The sequence below is a fragment of the Podarcis erhardii genome (genome assembly GCF_964252035.2).
Source record: "Podarcis erhardii genome assembly, chromosome: 1".
Lineage (NCBI taxonomy): Eukaryota > Metazoa > Chordata > Lepidosauria > Squamata > Lacertidae > Podarcis > Podarcis erhardii.
The window spans coordinates 51446125-51468257 of record NC_138497.1 but is presented as its reverse complement, the minus strand read 5'-3'; the positions used below and the strand labels follow the sequence as shown (position 1 = coordinate 51468257).

At 40.5% G+C, this 22133-nt stretch overlaps 1 protein-coding gene across 3 annotated transcripts in view; it reads right to left on the bottom strand.

The window, feature by feature from the left end:
• Positions 1–22133, bottom strand: part of AMBRA1 (autophagy and beclin 1 regulator 1) — a 156406-nt gene that overhangs the window by 37346 nt on the left and 96927 nt on the right. For all 3 annotated transcript variants that reach the window (XM_081833964.1, XM_081833966.1, XM_081833965.1), the window contains 3 exons: positions 17836–17946; positions 12319–12507; positions 11129–11283 (listed from right to left, as the gene is read on the bottom strand). In XM_081833964.1, the coding sequence (XP_081690090.1) occupies positions 11129–11283; positions 12319–12507; positions 17836–17946 (455 nt within the window). The remainder of the gene's footprint in view (positions 1–11128; positions 11284–12318; positions 12508–17835; positions 17947–22133) is intronic.

Below are 22133 nucleotides of genomic sequence, written 5' to 3'. Positions count from 1 at the left end.
TAGGTTTGACTAGCAGTCATGATGGCAGCTGAACTAGCAGTCCTGCTGGCACTAAATGCAGGCATAATGAATGCTTTCCATCTAGTAGCAGAAGCGCCTAAGATTTCAGTATCAGACCCCGTGGAGCTATAAGGGAGTTGATGGATGGAATAGCTGGTGGCAAAGGCAGAAAGAAGAGAACAGTGATAGATGGCAGAGGACAGTGTGACATGGTCAGTGAAAGAGAAAATGAAGGGGCAAGTAAGTTGGAAATGGAACAGCAATTCTCCATGTGCGCTTTATGTGATAAGCTGGTTAAATTATTTCACTGATGAGTTTGAAGCTTGGAGGCCATGGACAGTTTTTTCTCTCTTGTCCACTGTGCCTCCATGCACTAGTGCTTTTTGACACAGCAGTCATAGTGTCACTAGAAATGTATGTCTCAGATTATTCCTAATAATCATTGTTATCACTTGCCACTTAAAGCAACATTTGAAGGCAGGCACTGAAGTCTGTGAAGATAAAGAGATAGACTCGAAAAACAAAGTGATGTTTGCAATAGAATAAGCATTGGTCATTTCTCCTTTTCTCCTAGCTAGGGAGAAATTTAAAATCCACTGTGCACTTCAGGATAGCTAAAAGTGGAGTAATAGTTTCTTGGCTTTCCCTGAAGCTATGAAGCCAAGTATAGGTAATGGTGACCTCAAGATATTTAAGAACAAGACACCATGACTCAGCTTTTTCAAAAATAGTACTTTCTGTTTTACAAAGGCTAGAAATTTTCAGTTCTTTTCTTCACTTACTTATTCTGCTACGGACTTCTGCCCAGATATATCACTACGTCATCAATATATGGTTGACGTATAGTCTTGCATATTGTTCTACTGAGGCCCAGCTGGCTGAGAGGGGAGGATGAACTGACAGCTGTAAGTACATCCTCTGCTTTTGCCATTGTAACTTTGGCTATATATTCACCAACCTGGATTTTTGCTGTATTCTGTATTTTGACAGTTAAGCAAATTGCTGAAAGGTGTAGTTCATAAGTTGTTGTACATACAAGGCTAAGAAAAAGGACTGTCAATATTTTTTTTCCCGTGAAATGACAGTTTTTGCTAGCCTATTATAAGATTAGTGGCTGTTGGAACAATTTGCTAGAGATCAACAGTAGCTTGGAGCAGAATCCTGTTTGGCTCAGTTCCTATTTCTATCTGAACTAGCTGCCAAACACTCATCCATCTCCTGTCATTCAATGGCAGGATCTTCAAGATTTCTGCTGTGTTTCCTCTTTGATCTGCCCTCCACCCCCGCAATGAACACAGCCTATTGTCTAGGTTAGGTCTATTTTCTAGATTCACTTGCTTTCCGGTTTTTAGTTTCAGGAATTGCTTGTGCAATTGGGCTACTGGGAGAAACAGGCAAGAAAGTGAACCAATGAGACACTCAGTTAGTCACAAGCCAAGTACATTTCCCAGTGGAAGTTACATTGTGTGACTGTTCCCCTGAAAACCAGTCCTTGTCAATTTCCTTCTAACTGCTTGCTAGTCAGTTAAAAATACCTCCTTAAATGATTATTTCCCTGCTCTTAAGAGATACCATGTGGTGACTCCTAAAGCACCCTCAGAGACAGCTTAATGAGTGACTCAACAGTTGGCAGGTCAGCAATAAACTATGATTTTTTAAAAAGCAGGATTAAAAAAAAAAACAACTACCAAGAGATGGCAGTGCTTTAGCTGTATTTGTTGTGCAGTATTCGTCTCATGGGCCATACACATATTAGAGAATAAATGAGCACATAGCTCTATAGCATATATTCATAAAACATTCTGAGCAACTATTAGCATTCTCGGGGCTGTACTGTTTCAGCTGTTTTGGGAAAATAATGCACCCATCTATTTTATGTTTGAAGTTGGCTTTGTCACATCTTATTGATTTTCTAAGGATTAATTTCAGACTCAAATCCACTTCATTCAAACCATGCTTCCTAAGGACAAAATGAATATACATTATATTGAAGGCTTGAATCTAGTTGTAATTTCTTATGATACCTGAGCCACTTTCTTGGGGTGCTGTAAATCCAGGACTCACTCTGGTGCTTAGGATGGTTAGCATGCCTATAAATTTAGATATAGCCTCCTAGCCAATGATTAGTGGAGTAAGGGCATCTGTTGAACAGAGCATCTGTCTGTCCTAATGCCCCTGGAAGCTGCCTACTAAATTCAGCACCTCTCTCCAAAATCTTCCAGATGGACTATGATTCAACATAAACAAGCCAACAGCCACAAATACGGATAAAGTTTCTGAACGCTACCTTTCTCAATATGAATTTAGTTTCATTTGACTGCATTTAATAAGATTGATTAGTATCTTGTAAATGAGTAGTACCTCCATTACAGCAAAAAAATTTACTAGAATTTCAAAAGGAATAAAGGCAAGTGTTCCTGTGAAGCCTCGTTGTCTGTCTTCTTTCCCTCTTTCTTGCTTTAACTTATTCATAGATTCCGCCATCACCCCACTTCTTATAAACACAAAATAAAGGGGGGAGGATCTGTTTCACTATTCTTCCTTTGCACAAATAAATTTGCTCCTTTTAAAACTCCTTTATAACAGGGTCCTTGTTGAGATTTAGAGGCTTTCTACATTGGCATGGCACATACCGTATTTTTCGCTCTATAACACACACCAGACCATAACACGCACGTAGTTTTTAGAGGAGGAAAACAAGAAAAAAATATTCTAAACGAAATAGTGGATATATGATTTTTGTGGTTCATGCTGTGGCCACAGGCATGTGATCTGACAGTGAGTTTGGAGTAGCCCAATGCAAAAATCCTGAGGATCCATGTGGATCCATGCTTTGTAACCACGGAGGAGGGAAGGAAGGGGAACCATGGATCCTCTGCTCACGACTGCAGCAGATCCCCCCCGCCACCCGCAGGCATTCACTCCATAACACACACAGACATTTCCCCTTACTTTCTAGGAGGAAAAAAAGTGAGTGTTATGGTGCAAAAAATACGGTAATTTACCCCATAGGCAGGACAGTGGTGGTAAACAATGTTCAACTGGGTTTAAAAGCAGGGAATTTATTATGCCTTTCATGGTGCAAAAAAAAAAAAAAAAAAGAGCACGTGAGAAACCATATGTGAATGCTTTCCCCAGGTGTTCTTCCAATCTGAACAAGCTGTAAGCGACCAGCGTTGTGTACATTTAGGTTGCCTGAAAAATCTTCCCATTCTCCAGCACAGGGGTAGCTAACCTTTTTCAACCTGTGGGCTGCATTGACTGTCAGCCAGCCTTCCATGGTCACATGCCAGTGGTTGGTGCAGCAAATGTATATCCACATGCATATACTGTGCTCTCTTTCCTCTCTTTCTCAGATACACAATCATACACACATAAACATGCAGGCAGACAAAAGTGCACACATAGTGTTTCTAGCCTTCTCTATCCCAGTGCTAGGATGGTGGTGGCAGCTGGAAATGTTTTTTTACTTTACACAGATCATTTTGTGCAAAGGGAACAGGCAACATCTCTCCCCACCCTAATTCTAGCACGGGTACACTACCTTGAGCTCCTTAGAGGAAAGGCAGGATATAAATATATTGAGAAATTATTTTTATTTTAATTTTAAGGGTGAGAAACATTCAGATTCTGAGACAATGTTATATGCAGGCTATTTCACAGGTGGCTAAGTGTTCATGGTCATTTCTCCCCGACTTTCTTCCTCCTGCTGTCTGCGGAGTTCTGATCAAATTACCTTAAGCTTGAGCATTTGTTGCAGCTTAGCTGGAGCAAATCCTCTTTTATTAATAGAAGAGAAAATTTTACATTCATTCCTCTTGGAAAATAAATAAATAAAAACAAACCAATTCTAAAAAAATAAATTACAACACTACAGGAATAATAATTATAGTAACTAATTCTTCAGCTCACTTCTGCATTTTCTCTAAGGGAGAAAACATGAAAAAAAAACCTATGAAAACATAGGTCATCCTTCCTATATCACCTCCCTATGCAAATATCCGACTCTCAATATTAAGCAAACAGGATATTGTGCAAGGTATAAAGCAGCAGCTCTCCAAAGGTCTTTTACAGACCTGCTATCTGACCTTATTTTCATTAACTGGAGATGCAGGGAAGTGGAGCTGGGATGTTCTACATGCCAAGCATATACACTCAGGTAGTCCTCCTATAAAATATACCATTGTATTCTAGAATAACCATGCTAGCTTGTTACTGCAAGACACAGAGTTATAGTATCTTACAGGATAGCACGCTTATAATTTGGACATATGAAGCTGCCTTAGGTTAGTTTATGATAAAAGTCTTTCACACCACCCAATTGATCATGGCATACATTTCATAGGAAGGAATTTACTGAATCTCTTGATATGTATCATTCTAAAATCCAATTGCTTTCAGGGCTTGCAGGGCAAGCATTTCTGGGGGTTCTCCTGCCTCCCCCCCCCCCAGCCTGGACTTAAAACTTGTGCAATGGTGCCAGTGGCGTAGCGTGGGTTATCAGCACCCGGGGCAAGGCAAGTAATTTGCGCCCCCTAACCCGTGGATTTGCGCCCCCTAACTCGTGGATTTCCCTAACCCCCAGATGTTGCGCCCGGTGCGGCCGGCCCCCCCTGCACCCCCCACGCTACGCCACTGAATGGTGCTCCTTCACCCCCCACAATGTATATCAAAGTGGGTTCTGGGGAGAGTTTTAAAGAACCCACTGCCCTGGAACAGCACATTTGCCCCATTTGGCAAGCTGAAATGCTTGCTCTGAGGGAACAACTGGAAGGGCTTGTCGTTGAATTCCTCCCAAATACTTTACAAATTTCTTGCCTAGCTTTTCCTGAGCTACAATTGGGGAACACCCAACAACCACTGAGTCTTGTGATGACATTATTTCATTAAGTCAAAAGTGGGAAACAGTTGTTGGGGCAGATCCTGAGCTCCCTTTTCCTCCCTGGGCCATTTTAACTGGTGGACAGGGTTGTCCTTTTTGTCAAACGCCTGACTGTCAAGTGACTCAACTTCAAAGGAAAGGATCAGCAGCACATTCCTTTGCAGCCTGGCCTGAGTTCAAGCAGTCACTTCAAAGGAAAAAACGTTCCTTTTGGTTTGATCTTAAGATGGACTTGTCTTTGGCACCAAACTTAAAAAGTGCCAAATGCAACTCCTACTTGCCAGGGAACAACTGGACGTGCACATTAAGGCTCCCACACACCTGGTGTCACAGATGATATCAGGTGTGGGGCAAGTAGGCATGGTTTGGTGAAAACAAACTCACAGGCCAAATTAGTTCCCCTGCCAGGCGAATTTGGCCTGTGGGCTGGAGGTTCCCCATTGCTGCATTAAGTTAAAATACTTTAACCTGAATTGAATCAGGACATGGTGTTTGGCCTTTCAGATAAATTCAGTTCCAACAATAGAGTACATCTTTGCCAAGATTAGCTGCAAGCTCGACTTCCTATATTTATACCTCAACCCCTAACAAAGCTTCATGCAGGTAGCAATTTAAAGCCTATTACAACACACTAAAACTCTAACCTTCCTGCAAGCTTAACCCTAGTACTGAAATCCAGCCCCAAAGAATTACATCTTACAATGTTTTTCTGAAAGATGCTCAAGATTCGGGCAATTTCAAAGGGAAGGAAGCTCTGTGACTGAGTAGGGAAAGCAGAAGAAGCAAACAAGTCCAAATCCCTCTTTGCACCCTGCCCGAATATAGCAAAATATGGTCTCTCAGTTATCCCACCAACAGCCAGCACATTTCAGTCCTACATGACTTATTTCATAATTTTAGAATTTAAACCTCATAAAATACAAATAATGAATGCGCAATAGACCCAAAATCCCCCTACATGCCAAAACCAACATCTAACACATTGTGGCCCCACCAAATGATTAGCTTACCTATTCAGGTTATACTTCCATGATCAACAAGCAAACATTTGAAAAACAACCTTAATTAATATTGCGGTTTTATTACAAAACTTGAAAGTACACAGAGTTACATTCAAAACTCATCATTTAAGAAGGTATGCCAATTATCAGTTTATGCACTTTTTATTGTTGCGCTCAAAGGTGATCATTAAAAAATAAATCACAGTTTTATTGTGTTCCCAATTGTTTGTCAGGTCTTTGATTACAAAGTGAGAGGGAAATAAATGAAGCAGGAAAAAAACTTCAGAGAAACACTTGATACCATGAAATCTAGAAACGTCATTCAAACTTTCTCAGACTTGACACAGTCACAAACATGAGATTTTAATAAATGAGCCAAACAACAGAAACAGAGGTCCCTAAATTTCGAACCAATTGTATTTAACTTTTTAGTTCATCATATGTACAAAGGGAACATCATATTAGTGGAAGTAAATACTCTTAACATTTTTAAAGAATAGACAGTACTAGGCTGGAAAAGACCAGAAGTCAAATGTATACTGGTGGCGGTGTGGAACTAATACAGTGGTAGCTCGAGTTACAAACACTACAAACTCCGCTAACCTGGAAGAGTTACCTCGAGTTGAGAACTCTTCCCCAGGATGAGAGCGGAAATCGTGTGCCAGAGGCGCAGTGGCAGCAAGAGGTCCTATTAACGAAAGCACGGCTCTAGTTAAGAACAGTTTCAGGTTAAGAACGGACCTCTGGAACGAATTAAGTTGGTAACTAGAGGTACCACTGTATGTTACTTCCTAATCAAATTCTCATGTAACCTTTAGAGCAAGAAATAAGGAACAAATCCACACTACCATTAGACTTGAAGGAGTTAGCATGAAGGGGCACACAACATTGTTTAAGTGTGGTTTTCCAAAGCATAATCAGGTATTACAGCAGATTAACTGGAGTTCCACAAGTATAGTCTGATTATCTGTTCAAAAAGGTCTGGAGGAAAGTGTGAGCAGCACAACTTTCACAATTAATTGTAAACTGGTGTGGGTATTAGTGTGTGCACAGTAATTAAATTTTTGAGACATGCCAGAAACAGGAAGCTCTCAAGAGAGATTGAAAGTGACCAATAAAATCGAATGCTAAACTCATAATAAAAATGAAACTAGATAAGAATCAATGAGATAAAACTCAAAATGATAATTCAGGCTGAATACAACAGGTTATTTGAATAATTAATCTACTGGGATCATGCTCATCACAGATCTACAAAGAGATTAATTTATAGTAAAGTCTGTGAAGACAATTTTCACTGAATAATCTTATCTTCAGGGTGCTCCTCTAAAATTATTCCACAATACGTGAGTTAGGATGTTAGGAACTTATCTATACTTACATGGAAAAGATCATAAGATTAATGAAATCAAATAGCTGGAAATGGGAAAGCTACTTCAAGGTTCCAATAACAGTCACAAGCAGCAGTTTCTTCCTTGGCAACAACACTGAGATCTGCCCCAGACTTTGTTAAATCATTAAGTGAGCAGTTCTAAAGTACTAATTTCTCTGCATTTTGAACAGTTTGCAAACTAACAATAGAAACAAGCATGAAATCTAAGCAGTTAACCAGAACGTAAGAAGCTGGTGTGTTCCCTGCATTTCCCCAAAGAGCTAAATTTATGGTAGGAACAATGCTGCTAAAATAGATGAAAAGTTCAGAAGAGACATTGAGCACTAGGGAAAAACGTTTTTTCTTGCTTTATCAGTTATGCAATTCTAATTCTGGAATCTACAGTGGTGCCTCGCAAGACGAAAAGAATCTGTTCTGCGATTCTCTTCGTCTAGCGGTTTTTTCGTCTTGCGAAGCAAGCCCATTGACGGCTTAGCGGCTTAGCACTATTAGCGGTTTAGCAGCTTTTAGCGGCTTAGAAAAAGGGGGGGGAGGGGAAAAAACCCACAGGAACTCACAAGACATTTTCGTCTTGCGAAGCAAGCCCATAGGAAATTCGTTTTGCAAAGCACCTCCAAAACGGAAAACTCTTTCGTCTAGCGAGTTTTCCGTCTTGCGAGGCATTCGTCTTGCGGGGCACCACTGTATTCCGAAGTGTCCAGCTGCCAGCCAGCCAGAGGTCAGAACTAGACTGAGATTAAAATGGGGGTAATTTTTGAGAAACCACTGCAAAAGGAGACAAAGTATATATTTGTTGAGGAAGCACTGTTCTGAATTCTCTTTCTGCCTTCAGTGACTTCATCACATTCCTAACTGGCCAACATGACAAGTCCAGGAATCACTGTCCTTGCTTAAAATCAGCTTGTTTTCCACGCAATGGTAACAAGCTGGGCTCACCTTTTAACACTTTTAGGGATGGCTGAATGTGAGTTTTCCCTTCTGTAACTGATGCTGTAGTCTTTTAACTTTTCTGTTTTATTCTTTATTTTAAATATAATTATATGTTTATTTTTACTGTACCTTGTCCTTTGATTTTTTATGAACAGTGGGTAATAAATATTTATAACAAATGAACAGGATATAGTCAAATCTGGTTATGAAGCACTGTGAAGTCATACACATGACTGATCAGGATCAGCCTGGGAAAGAGAAAAGCCAAAGCAATGGCTGATTTTGAGGAAGCAACAACCTGGACCTCACATAATGCCACCCCAAGGTATGTCTTAGTGTGAACAAGGAGCATGCTAGTGCCCAGTTAAAAAAATCAGTCCCTTCACTTCTCTCCTCCTTCTCCTGGGCTACCCAAACCTAAACCACAGTTTGGCTGAGTATTACGTCCAAACTCAGGCTTCTCATTTGTCTTAGTCCAAACAAGCCACAAACTTTAACCAAAGTTTGGTTCTTATATCATTTTTGGGGGGGGGGGAGAGAAGAAACTTGGGTTCAAAAGTAACATTAAACTTGGCTTAGCATTATGTGTGAATGAGGCCACTGACAGAGAAAGGGCTCTTCCTTTCTCTCTCTAAAAAGGTGAACACTAAATAACTAAGATGTTTCAGGAATTATTTCAGTCCTTTCCCTACCAGGGTTTTTATTTAATCTAGATGGGTAAATTTCCTTTCCCATGTTGCAATCTCTTCTCTTCTGGTTTTTCAGGGACTGGTGATGAACACTTGATTTAGGCAAGTCTTTAGTTTGGAATAATGCCACACATCCAAAGCAATATGTAATTGTAATCTGGCTCTCTTTTTTGTTTTCTTTTAACTAGATTGCATTGCTTTATTGTATCTAAATTCTTGTTCCACTCAACTATAGAAACATTGCCAAATAGTTCCATGAGTTATAGATGGCCAGAATTAACACCAACGCCACTACCACTACCACTGACGAAACCTACCTGCAAACAAAAATCTAATAAAAATAAAAGTGTTTATTTTTTCTGTTTTGAGAATACAGTATATGGGAGTGTATGAATGAGAATGTTATGAAGTACTGTTAGTTAAAAAAAAAGTATTATTCAATACTAAGGGAACTCCACCATCAGTAGAAAACAAAACCATCTACAGTAAAACATTCTTTTGAAGGTTTCACATATCTCTGGTAGAGAGGCAAGATATAAAGTTGCTGTAACAGATAAGAACTTAGTTGTGCTAACTGTTTTTGTGTGCAGGGGAATTGCTGTGTATATACAAGCATTAACACACAACATTCTTATTCTTTCTCAACTTATTTTTCAGGAGTCACTTGTATATTCTTGGAGACGCGGTTTATTCTCCTGGTCAAAATGATAATGCATGCATGGGCTGATTAACCCATAAATAATATAGGAAACTTTATTCAGAATAGCATTTTTTAAAGTTCAGGCAATTCCCAATTTAATCAATTGGTCTGTTCAGGGAAGAGCTCTAGTTAGATTTACAGCTTCCTTTATCGAAAGGGCTCAGGGCAAGTAGCAATTATATTGAGATGTGGTTCCCTGACACTGAAGGGCTAACAGTCTAAGTTTACTGGTTCCCAGATGATGAAAGCAACATTGGTTGCAAATAGGAAATCTTAAAGCAGATAATACCCTTCTAATTTATGTTCCGACTAAATAAATATTATTCATTTATAAAGCACATTATAAGTGGTACTTCAGAAGTGGATTTTTTCTATTTTACTGAAGGATAACTAAGGCTGAATGATAATGGTTAAGATGGATTCCTTGCTCTAGAATTGCCCCCATTCAGACTGGACCATGCAGACCACTGATATAACGAAACACAGAGCATTACCATTAGATAAAACTAATGGCCCTGCAATATGGTCTGAAGGCAAATGAGACCACTACCTTGCTGAAGCTAAGCAGGACTTGGTGTGGTTGGTGCCTGGATGGGCTACTACTTTTAAACAACATACACACACCACCTTGGGTTCCATGATGGAAGCAAGACAAGAAATAAATACTTAACAAACAAACAAACATCATCAAATGCTTAGCTGGTAATCTACTCATTTTCAAGTTATATAGCCTTTTAATGCTATTTGGTTTAGAAAACTGATTTTTCCACAGTGGTACCTGCTATTAGAGGTACACCGTGTGGGGGGGGTGTGTGCTGTGGCCCCGGGTGCAATTTTGAGAGGAGGAAGAAACAGGCATCCCCACAGCAGGCTCCTTCATCTGAGCCTGGCTCTGTGCCAAAGGAGCTGCGCTTTGGCTATGGTGCTTGTGCCTGGCGCAGCTCCGCCCCTGAGTCAGGCCTGACCCAGGAGAGGAGAGCAGGCACGCCTCATGTCCAGTGGCAGCAGCTCTGCCACTAGGTCACTTCTGGCCCGGCGACAGAGAACATCCTACCTCAGCCGCGGCGAGGCACATCCAGCCGCAGCAGCACTGCCTCCCCCTGACCCAGCAGCAGAGAGCAGGGGGAGAGTGGGTGGCAAAGCTGCTGTCTGCTTTCCTTGGCCTGGCTGCAGAAGATCCACAGCGGGGTCAGGCCTGAACCGGCGGCAGAGAGTAGGAGGAGAGTGGGCAGCAGCTTCCCCGCCCCTCTCCTAACCCTGACCTGGGGCACGCGGAGGGGACTCTCCATGCCCCACCCCGCTCTGGGCCGTGCCATGCACACTCACTTCAGGCAGCTCCGCCGCTGCTTATTATGTGAAACTAAGACACTGGACAGTGAAAACTAAACACATAACTAAGGCTGGAAGCCACTGCCTTACACAACACAGTAGTATTTACTTCCACGTAAACATGCCTAGTTGTAAGACAATGAAACAATAATACTGACATAGAGATAAATAGCTGGAGAAGCAAAGAAATACTATACTACTTACCCTCATTGAGGTCTCTCCTCCATGTGGCTGCTGCAGCCTGAAGACCTGAGCCACCATATGTTCTGTGGAAGGGTGCAAGAGGATACGACGGGATGCCAGTCCTACCATGACATACCTGCCCATTGGGGACAGGCTCACAGAAATAGCATTGGGACCTAGAGATAAAGACAAATACATATTTGCTTTCTTCACTTAGGGACCTGCATGATGATTTCTACCTTCCTTCATGTCAATTTCTGCAACTGGGGCTGTAACAAATTCACTCTATGAATCCTTGTAAAAACAACCATACAAGATTACCAGTTAATAATATGCAAGAAGATTATTTTTTTATTGCAGAATCATTAAAGACAAAGGAAATAGCAAACAAAAAGGCAAAAAATACAGGGAGGGGAGGAAAACCCAGCAGCTCACATTAACAGAACATTTAAACATAAATACATCCACCTTAGTTTATACGTGAAGATCAATATATGCTGTCCAAATATGTATCCAAGCAAAGTCGGTGTTTATAGAAAGTACACTAAAATGTACCAACAGTATTAAGGTCATCAAAACATTGCATTAGAGGTGGCAGATATTTATCCTTCCAGACTCATAATATAAGTCTCCTAGTGATTATTAGGGCATATAAGATCCATTCTTGCCATCCTGTTGTTGATCTCCATACTAGAGGAATATAATTTAGAAGTACATAAACACCTACAAATTTCAAGGATTTTGCCAATACAAAATTGGAGGTGACTACAACTTCAGAACCCGCCACCCTCAATTTCCTCCTACAGGATCACAACATGTGTTTCAGCATTGCATTTCCAGCATCTATCTGAATTAGACAATGCCTTTTTGCAGAATCAATCTCAATTTTAAATCTAAAGAAACATTTTATATGGACTCTAAAGCAATTTTCCATTGTTTAGGTAGATCATATTCCAGTTCACAGAAAGCCAGGGCTTGCCGTTTGTTGCTCCAAACTTCAGGAAAGGTCTAGAGAACAGAAGTGATTCAGTAGTGTGTACTCGTGCTCATGGTAGGTCATGGTTTATGGTTTGCTGTGATGTATGAAATCTACTGTTTTATCAGTTTGATCTCTGGAACATGACATTTTCATTTTGAAGTGTATCCAAGTATTAAAACCCTGATTCCCCACCCCACGCCCTAAACCACTTGACCTGTCAATGAGCTCTTACCAAATCGCTTTGTGTACAGCATCTCGCCCAAGTTATGTGGTGCTAGGGAATATACTGCCAGTATTCCCTCATCAGGAAAGCCCCGTTGACTACTAGGAATGAAGGCTGCCAGGAGCTGCCCGTCTGCAGAAATATCACAACTGGCATCATTGTATATCTTGCAGTTCTGAACAAGCACATTCACAGAGGCTGAAAAAGAAAAAAGAAGGATCAAGAATTTCAGCTGGAAATAAGGGAGAATAGAAAATACACCCAAAGAAAAAACACTGCATATTATACAAAAGGCTGTGGAACTTGGGCTTTCCCAAAGCTGTTCAGAGGCATTACTTGTCTTGCTGGGTTACAATATCTCTCAAGAAGAAGATGGCAAACATGAGGATTGGAGATCCATGCACTCTTAGAAACAAGCATGAATGAAGCACTTTGGTCCCTGAGAAATAGCTGTTCACAAAGCTGAAAATTAAAAGCATTAGATCTGACAATAATAAAAAAAGCATTTCTTGCCTCGTTACTCTACTTATATTATTGCATAATATCAACTGCAGTCGTTGCTATGACAATGCAATGAAGGGCAGAATGATGACAAATTGGCACATTTAAGAATTTGTGGACATCTGCGACCAATGCAGGAGAAGCCAAGAAATTCTTTTGGAAGTATTGGAATTACATACATAGGTAGTAAATGAACATATTAAACATGTTATGGGAGAAAGCCCATTTTGGTGCCAGCACATACAGGTTCGTCATGTCTGTTAAGTTAAACACACTCATTTCTTTCTCCTTCAACATCCAAACTCCAGCCAACTGCTGCCACTTTTACCTAGTGATGTCTGGGAACTTCTCCAAGTTCAGGCTCAGAGAATAACATTATGGATTTGAAAAACCTACCTGAAATGAGTATTACAACCCTCTAAAGTCTTCTGCACCCCGTGGCCATCTCCACCAATGCTCACCCTTCAGAAAATCTACTCTCCCCTTCTCTTGCAAGTGATAGGGAAGAGACAAAGTGGTGAACACACAGGGGGATTTCTGCCATTCCCACCACTACCACTCCTCACTGTTATCCTTACGTGCTGATAGAGACATAAAGCCCAGGGGATTGTGGGAGCTATGTTCTGAGGACTGCTACAATTCTACCATTAGAGATTGGGTCCAATCTTATGGCAGGGTAGATACTGCACTGCTTCTTTCCCTCACATGTAGTTGGGACCTGAAAGGAAGTGGGAATTTCTTCCAAATTTACCACACACACACACACACACACACACACACACACACACACACCATCAGTCAACCACAGGAGGACTAATCTTGTTATAGGATAGGGCCACAGAAAGCCAAGCTTGTTATCACCATTTACAGTGCTTATATTTCATATCCTATAGATTGAACTTGGCTCAGCCTAGGTCTTGACTTGCCTTCTTTCTTCCAGGGTGGATTTGATCTCACCTCACAACCACTAGGTTGCCACTCCCTCCCTACGGTTTCTAATCCACAAGAGGAAAAAATTGCATACATTTTATTTTTTTTTTTTTGCCAGCTCATCATGCTGCTGAAGCAGCAGAAAAGGTTGGAACTGGAAGAATTTCTCCTTCTATGCATCTTTTAAAAGATACATGCTGCTTCTGCATGACAGACTTGGAAACCATATACAGTGTTACCTCGGGTTAAGTACTTAATTCGTTCCAGAGGTCCGTTCTTAACCTGAAACTGTTCTTCACCTGAAGCACCACTTTAGCTAATGGGGCCTCCTGCTGCTGCCGCGCTGCCGGAGCACGATTTCTGTTCTCATCCTGAAGCAAAGTTCTTAACCCAAGGTACTATTTCTGGGTTAGCGGAGTCTGTAACCTGAAGCATATGTAACCTGAAGCGTGTGTAACCCGAGGTACTACTGTATCCAACTGGGCTATTTGCCCCACAGCCCTCTGTCTTCCAGAGATTTCTTGCACACTCAATTCTTTCCTGCCCTTCTTATTCAACCTTCTTATTCTTATGCAACTGTTGGTCCCCAGTGCAACTTTTTAATTTGGCCTTTTCTTCAGCAACGTGACTCTACTATTCGCTGTTTCCTGCTTTTTCATCCTGCTGTCTAAATCAGTCTTGCTTTGTTTAATCTACAGTGGTTCTCAGTTTCTGCTTTTAGGCCCTATTTTGAGGTTTTTCTCTGCCTCCCTATATTTACCCTTCCTCTTATACAGTCCTTGGCTTTGCTACCTTTTTATTTCCTCAACCTCCTCCTACCTCATTCACTCAGCCCACTTTGGTCATCCACCCTTTTTTGCCCCATAGTTTCTTCTTCCTTCTAGAACGTCTTGTTACTCAGTCTGCCTACTTTATCCACACAACTTCTCCTATTGTACAATCAACATTAGGGTTTTGAGTCAGCCAAACCAGCTTTGTAATTTCCCTCACACTCCATTTTGCCTAGTTTGTTTTCCTAACATTCAATGCCACTATTGCTGATGCCCCCACCCTCACATTAAAATATACAGACTAATATGTTTCTAGCAAGATGCTTTCAGAAGTGAAGAATCTGCGCTAATGAAACATTCGCTAACATGAGCATTTAGAGGAGGAAGAATTGTCTACATCAGGGAAATTGTTGCAACTCGACTGCCTTTCATCTCTGGTTTTCTTTTACATTGTTAATGATGCCAAGATCAAAGATCAATTGAGACACCAAGGAACACTTACGTATAAAACGGAGGGAGATCCAGAACTATCAGCAAGAGACATACTCTGTTTCTTGTGAAAACACAACTATTAGTGGCAACCACAATACTCTGGTGATTCTCAACAACTGGCTTTTCTTATGGGCTGTTTATTTTTACACACCTCAATTCCTGTTTAACATTTCATTTCTAATTGGGTTATTTTCAATCTGTTGTGTGGTGAATTAGCAGAAGACACATTTATCAAATAACCACTATTGACTCTCAATTAAACCCTGACTTATGTTAACATGAGAGACAGGATTTCTAGCTACTAGTTGAATGATGGCCTCAAAGTAGCATTAGCTACATGTTCACCACTTAAACTTAATATGGTGCACATGCAACCAATTATGTGTAACACTGACCACCTAATATCTGAGAAGGCATGGAATGTGGTAGAAATCACATCAATGCAGGCAAAGGACTGCACTATGTTTACTGGAATTGAAGTCAAAATCCAAATTCTGAAATTGCCAATTCCCCTCCCCCATCCTGAAAGACTTAAGAGAATTTAAAAGACTTTCATTTAAACTGTTCCATGGAAGACAAGATCATATATTCAACCCCTCTGACTAAGAATCCCATGTTAAAGGGAAAGGACATATACTATTCACTCTAGTATTAGGAAAATAAGCACATTTTATGATATGGCTGCTAAATAAGACACTTAAAATTTCTGATTATTTAATTAACAATACAAGTTTCTCTTCTCTCCTCAAAAGGGGTCTGTTTTATTCATACCAAAATCCATTCTCACTCTGTTCAAGCCTATATCTAGCTTTCCTGAATTCAGAAAGCATGAATCTAGCAGTCATGATTAGCTGTGAGTCACATCAGCTTTTTAATGTCTACTACTTGTCTTCTGACAGCCGCTCCTATTACAAAGCTGCTGTGACATATGCTATTTTTTTAGCAAGATTACTGCCGCCAAATTGTAAGTGTCCATGAAGGTGAACCTCTGTGCTGCCATTCCGTACCTGCTATTTTTATTTTACTTTATCTGTTTCATAAAATCTAAATACCACTTGATTGTAAAACAACAACAACCCTCAATTATGAAATAAAACACATTTTGCATACTTGTTAGAGGCCGCACCTTTTCTTGTTTGTCTCCTGGAAACAACTGTTTTATAATAAGATTTTCTAGAGGTACTGTTGTGAACTGATTTCTGAAGTTCTTGCCTACTGACACATCAAGCAGACACCTCCACTGTACTCTTTTCAAAGCCTGCTAAAAACATTTTTGCTTAGGCAAGCAAATCCAGACATGTAGAATGTTGACATGTGTTTTAATCTGGTTTTCAGTATATCACTGGTTTGTAATTATTTTTTTAATGCTTTTAATAGTCATTCTTTTATTGATAATTTTATTGTTTTATTCTTTTTACCAACAGGGAACAGCAGGGAGAAGGATTTAATCTCCACACACCAACCCAACCGATAAGCAGAAATTAAAGTCCTTCTTCTTTAAATTGGAGGGAGGTGGCATTGGAGTTCATACCACTGCTGCCACCTGCTTAAAGGAGCAGCAACGTAAAACACCATTTGAAACAGGAATTCCCTTCCTATAAGGCAGAGTGGTGATGGGAGGCTGATTCAAAGGCTGCTTTATTGTTTTAAAACAATTATCTCACTTCCATTGCAAGCATGCAGTTAAAACATTCTCCCCTTTAAAGGAGGGGAGAGGATGTTTCAAAAGGTGCTTTGCTAAGCCATGGAGGGAATTTTGACAAGATCAGACCCATGGAGCAAAAAAAGTTCCCCACCTGTCATCTAGTAACCAGATTAGGGTTAAACCTCTACACCCAGCTCAGCACTCCATTGGGGATGCAAATCACCCCATCCTCAGCCATCAAATGGATCGTTTCATGAGCAGGGAGGAAGTGATAACCCATGCTCCCCATCTGATCTACATTGATCCGCAGAGGAGTGGGGCTATGTGTCAGTGTGGTAGAGCAGCAGTATGTGGCTCCCAAAGACAGGGAGCAAGCACACTGCCAAGACTTCAGCTGAGTCAATTTCCTTAAATGACACAAACTATTGGCTTTATTTGCCTTCAGCAACACGGCAGTTTAATCAAAGCTGACTGGATAAATTGCATCATGGCATCATGATGTCAGCATTAATCCCTGACTAGCTGTGATTACTGGGGAGGAGGGTGACCCCTTTGCCACCAAATGGCACCAGAACAGCAGCAGCAGCAACAACAACTCAATGTTACGGCCAATGCATTAAATACAGAATATGCCAGGTTCAAATCCTGGTATTTCCAGAGGGCCGAGAAAAAAATCCCATCTGAAATGTTGGCCAGCTGCTGCCAGTCAATATACACATCACTAGATAGCCTAGTAGTCTGACTTGGTATAAGCGCGTACACTTAAAAATAAACAAAACCCACAGTGCTCATTGCACCACAGGCACCCAGCTGAAGCCGTGATTGTACCCCACAGGCATCAAGTGCACTGATCACTGAGGTAAAACAGTTAACAAAATGAAGAACTCATAAATAAGACTGCACAGAGATCATGAAGAACTACAGCTTGCTGCCAAGTGCTGTGAAAAGGTGAGCTGCGTAAAGCTTGAGTGGTGTTTTACAACGTGCAGAAGCTGCCCTCTCACCTTAACATGTTCAAGAGGAGAATTTGGCAAAATTCTATTCAAAATCCAATTAACGATTGAAATTATAAAGGATTATGTATGCTATGTCTGTATGAACAACGGGTTTGTCATTGCCGGAACGGCAATCTCCCTCTCCTCCTGCTTCACAAGTTGCCTTTGCAATTCAGCTCCCTTTCCAGCTTACCATTGCTTATTTCAGGTAAGTCAAATTTGGTGAAATCCCACCACTGAAGCCGGTAGGTGGTGTTGGCAATATTACTCGCTACAGCAGACTGCCCATCTCCAATCACAGCCCCTAGGGACAAAACGAAAAGAAGATTAGTGAAGTTGAGCGACTGATTTAGTAAACAAACCAATCAAAACACACCAGCTGGAAGGGATGAAGTCCAAAGGTTTTTTGACTCCTTAGCAAAATCAAAGAGGCAAGTCAGAGGACGCATGAAAGCCAAAGAAATAAGAAAGATGCATCTAAAAACCCAGTCAAACAATAACATCATTGGAAGACTTTAAATGGCAAGCAACAATAAATTGTCAGGATTACAGAGTTGTATTCACCCTGGAATTGTGAAAAATACTGAAAAATTGCAAAACCAGTAACTATAATAAATAATCCTGCACTAAAATGAAGCTAACATGACAGTGAATTTATTTTATTTAAATAATTTATAAAATAAAAAAATCTAAAACAGCATCAATACAAAAAGAACACATTAAATCCATCTGTAAAGCCAACAGAAGCAATATCCAAGAATGTTACCCAGAAAAAAACCCAGGCTAAAGAACAAATTATTGGTGTCATCCAAGTTTCCACAGGGCATGTATTCAAAAGTCTTTTATTTTTATTGTTTCATAGCACAATCAATCTGTGCCTGTGCCAATATGCTGCTGTGTTATGAACCAAGCATATATTCACTCTAAAAAGTTCCTCCCTGACGCAGACTGCCATCTAAGCCAGCCAATACCTCTGCCATCTTGGAACCTTCAAGGTTCCAACAGTGGCATCCCTAGTGCCAGGGATGCATAACTTTCTAAGTTTTCTGTCCATACAGATACACTACCTAATGCCTTAACGTAGAATGGTCAAAACAGGCAAAAATACATGGGCAAAAATAGTCAGGTCTCTGTCTTCAAGGAGTTTACAATCTAAAATGGGGAATGCAAAAGGTGTGAGAGTCAAGTGTTGAGAAGAATATGGGAAAAGACAGTTACATTTATTTTTCAAAGATCAGTTGCAGCTGAAAATAAACATAAATGTGATAAAGCTAAAGGTGATGTGGAAAAGGTGAGTTTTGAGGAGAAGAGGCAGTGCCATGTGTGTCAGACAGAACAATCCACCCCATCCCACCCCACCAAAATTTACCATGTAGAATGGTGTTTGGATGAGGGAGAGGTGATCCTCCTAGCCCTGCCCGGTTTCATCACTGAGCAGTGCTCCAAAGTGCTTGCCCAGACATGAGAAGAGCCTTCTGGAGCAGGCATCTTGCTTTGTCAGTGGCCTACCAGATACATATGGGAAGCACACAAGTAGGACTTGAGAGCAACAGTGCAACAACACTCTCCCTTCCCGTGGTTATCAGAACTGTTATTCAGCAGGGTTGGCTGGAAGCCCCCCTAAAAGGGGTGTTTGTGGGGCTCCGCCAGCAGAGGATTTGCTGGATCCTGAGCTGGTCCTGATACCAACATGTGACTGCATCAGCCTGGGAGCTGGAGAAGTAAATATTTTTTTTCCCTTCCCCTCTCCACCACTTTCTGCCCATATACCCCTCTCCATTCAGCCCTGATGATGCCAGCTGGCAGTTTGAATTGCCCCCTTAGATCTTGTGAAGCCTGCAGTTAGCTAAAACATTGTGAACATTATATTCCAATCACTATATTCTTTGAAGGAAGCTACAGGAGAATTTGCAACTCCAATGCTGAACAAAAAAAATCCAGGTAATTCAGACTGTGCTACATGCCAGACAGTCCAATTGTTTTGGCAGTTGATTCAAGTTTGCTATGCACTGCTAGGCATGAAAGCATATAAGGTGAACAGGCCTAGTTGTCTATGTTCTTTCCATTCTTCTCTCCTTTTGGCCTCTGCTTATCAAAACCTAGCAAGAAGCAGAGTACTGTGAAAGAAAGGAACAGGGAGGGGAAACTCTAATGTCCTCATATATATATATATATATATATATTACACATGAAATAGAAAGCCAAAAGGAAAGAGAGACAATGAATTGAAGAGGGAGATTTTTAAAATGCATCTATCAGCCCTTTTGCATGAACTAATCAACTTTGGGCAGCCACCTAATTCCACAATAAGTTTAATGAATACAGTATGTCCTAGCAAAAATAAGGGCTTTCATAATGTGCACTCTGCCACATCAGACCTGTCCTCCACAATACACTGCTTGGTCTATACAGTGATACCTCTGGTTACATACACTTCAGGTTACATACGCTTCAGGTTACAGACTCTGCTAACCCAGAAATAGTACCTCGGGTTAAGAAACTGTGCTCCGGCGGTGTGGCAGCAGCAGGAGGCCCCATTAGCTAAAATGGTGCTTCAGGTTAAGAACACTTTCAGGTTAAGAACGGACCTCCAGAATGAATTAAGTACTTAACCCAAGGTACCACTGTATAGTAATTTCAGTTGCATTTGTAGGATATGCAGGTAAAGCAAATGTAAGAACCAAACAGTACTGAGCAAACATAAGAAGATAACATCATTTTACTCAGCCATGTTGCTTCCTGGCCCAGGACCTTAGAGGCTACCTGGACTGTTAGCAGAAATCAGTGGGATAAAATATTAATTGCAACTACATAAAAGCAAGGATAGGAACCTGTGGCCCTTCAGGTGCTCTTGTATTCGAACCCCCATTAGTATGGCCAATAGTCAGAAATGATTAGAGCTGTAATCCAAAAACCTGTATCATCAACCATTCCTAACTTAAAGTGACCAGTAGAAGTATTTTAGCACTGATGAAAGCCCAATGGTCTGCTCCTTGCCACTACTGTGGGAAAAAAAAATTCACAACCTCTATTCAAAGATTATTTAGATTTCAAAATGCTGAAGTGGAAGCTGAAGGGCAATTGAAATGCAGTAAACGTGGGTTTGATTGGCAACTTTCCTGCGTCTGTCTATCACTGGATAATAAACACTGGGGGATGACAGAAATGAAGATAAATCCTTTCTGCAGTACCCCTCCTTCTCCAACAGCTCTCAGTCAACATATGACAGAAGAGTCATGGGAGGAAATCAGCACTTCAACAACAAAATGGGGTTGTGCTCACCCTGTTGCGCAATGCCTTCATGCAACTCATCCATCCATCATTTAGAAGATGTGTGCTTTTGAAGCATATTGTGGAATCGACAACATTTGAGTGATACATCACATGTGCATGTATATAAACTTGGACCAGCCCAGATGGTATGCCTTTGGAACAGCCAAGTGATGGTAAAGAATGGACATTCTGATCCAAAGAGAACATTCCAAGAATACTTTGCTTTTGGTTTAGCAATCTTGGCCTTCATGGTAAAAAAGTCTATGCATTTTTTTCCTTAGCCACAAGTCTAAGGTGAAGAACCATTTTAGAAAGAAAAGTAGGGGTGGGGGCAGCAGAGAAAGGAGTAGTTTCCTTTGACAGCTTGCTTCTATGACAATTTTCTGCGATTTGACTGATTTGACAGTTTTACTATTCCAAAAATTAAACTTCAGGAGTGGAATGGAAAGTCCATTTGTAAAACATAGTACATTAGGATCTGTTATATCCAACCAATATGATGGGGCTGCACTTCCTCTGAAGGAAGGCTCATTTGACAGCAACAGTAAACTGAGCCTTAAAAAAAAATCTTTATTAATAAATATATAAAAATATTGGATTAGGTGCAACTTTTTCAACAAGAGTTAGGATAATCTATGCAAATCAGGGTGCTTTTGTTTCTGTTAATGAGATAAACTCAAATATATTGTATTTAAAAACAGAAACACAACAGGGTTTCTCCCACTCCATTATTGTTTTATTGCATCCTTAGCTGAAGCCACAAAATGTAATAAAACAATTAAGGGGGTTAAAGTAGGATTGGAGGAACGTAAAGTCAACTTATTCACAGACTATGTAGCATTATTTGTAACTAATAGCGATAATTCATTTTAAAAGTTAATAATTTTGATTAAAGATTTTAGTGAAGTCTCAGTTTATAAAAACAATTTTACAAACCCAAATGGAAAGCTTTAGCATGGGTAGGCCTGTGAAAGAAAAAATACCCAAATGTACAATCCCATGAAGAGATTTTCCAATTAATTTCCTGGGAATATGGTTTATGCAAAATATCAAAGGCTTAATCCAAATATAATAATGTTAAATTATTATAGGAAGTGGAAGGGGATGCAAGTCTACCGGGGGGGGGGGAGGGGTCTCCCAGATTGGGGAAAGCATGGCTTTAAAAAATACAGTCTTGCCAAAGACACACATTTTTAGTTTTAAATATACTGTTATTAT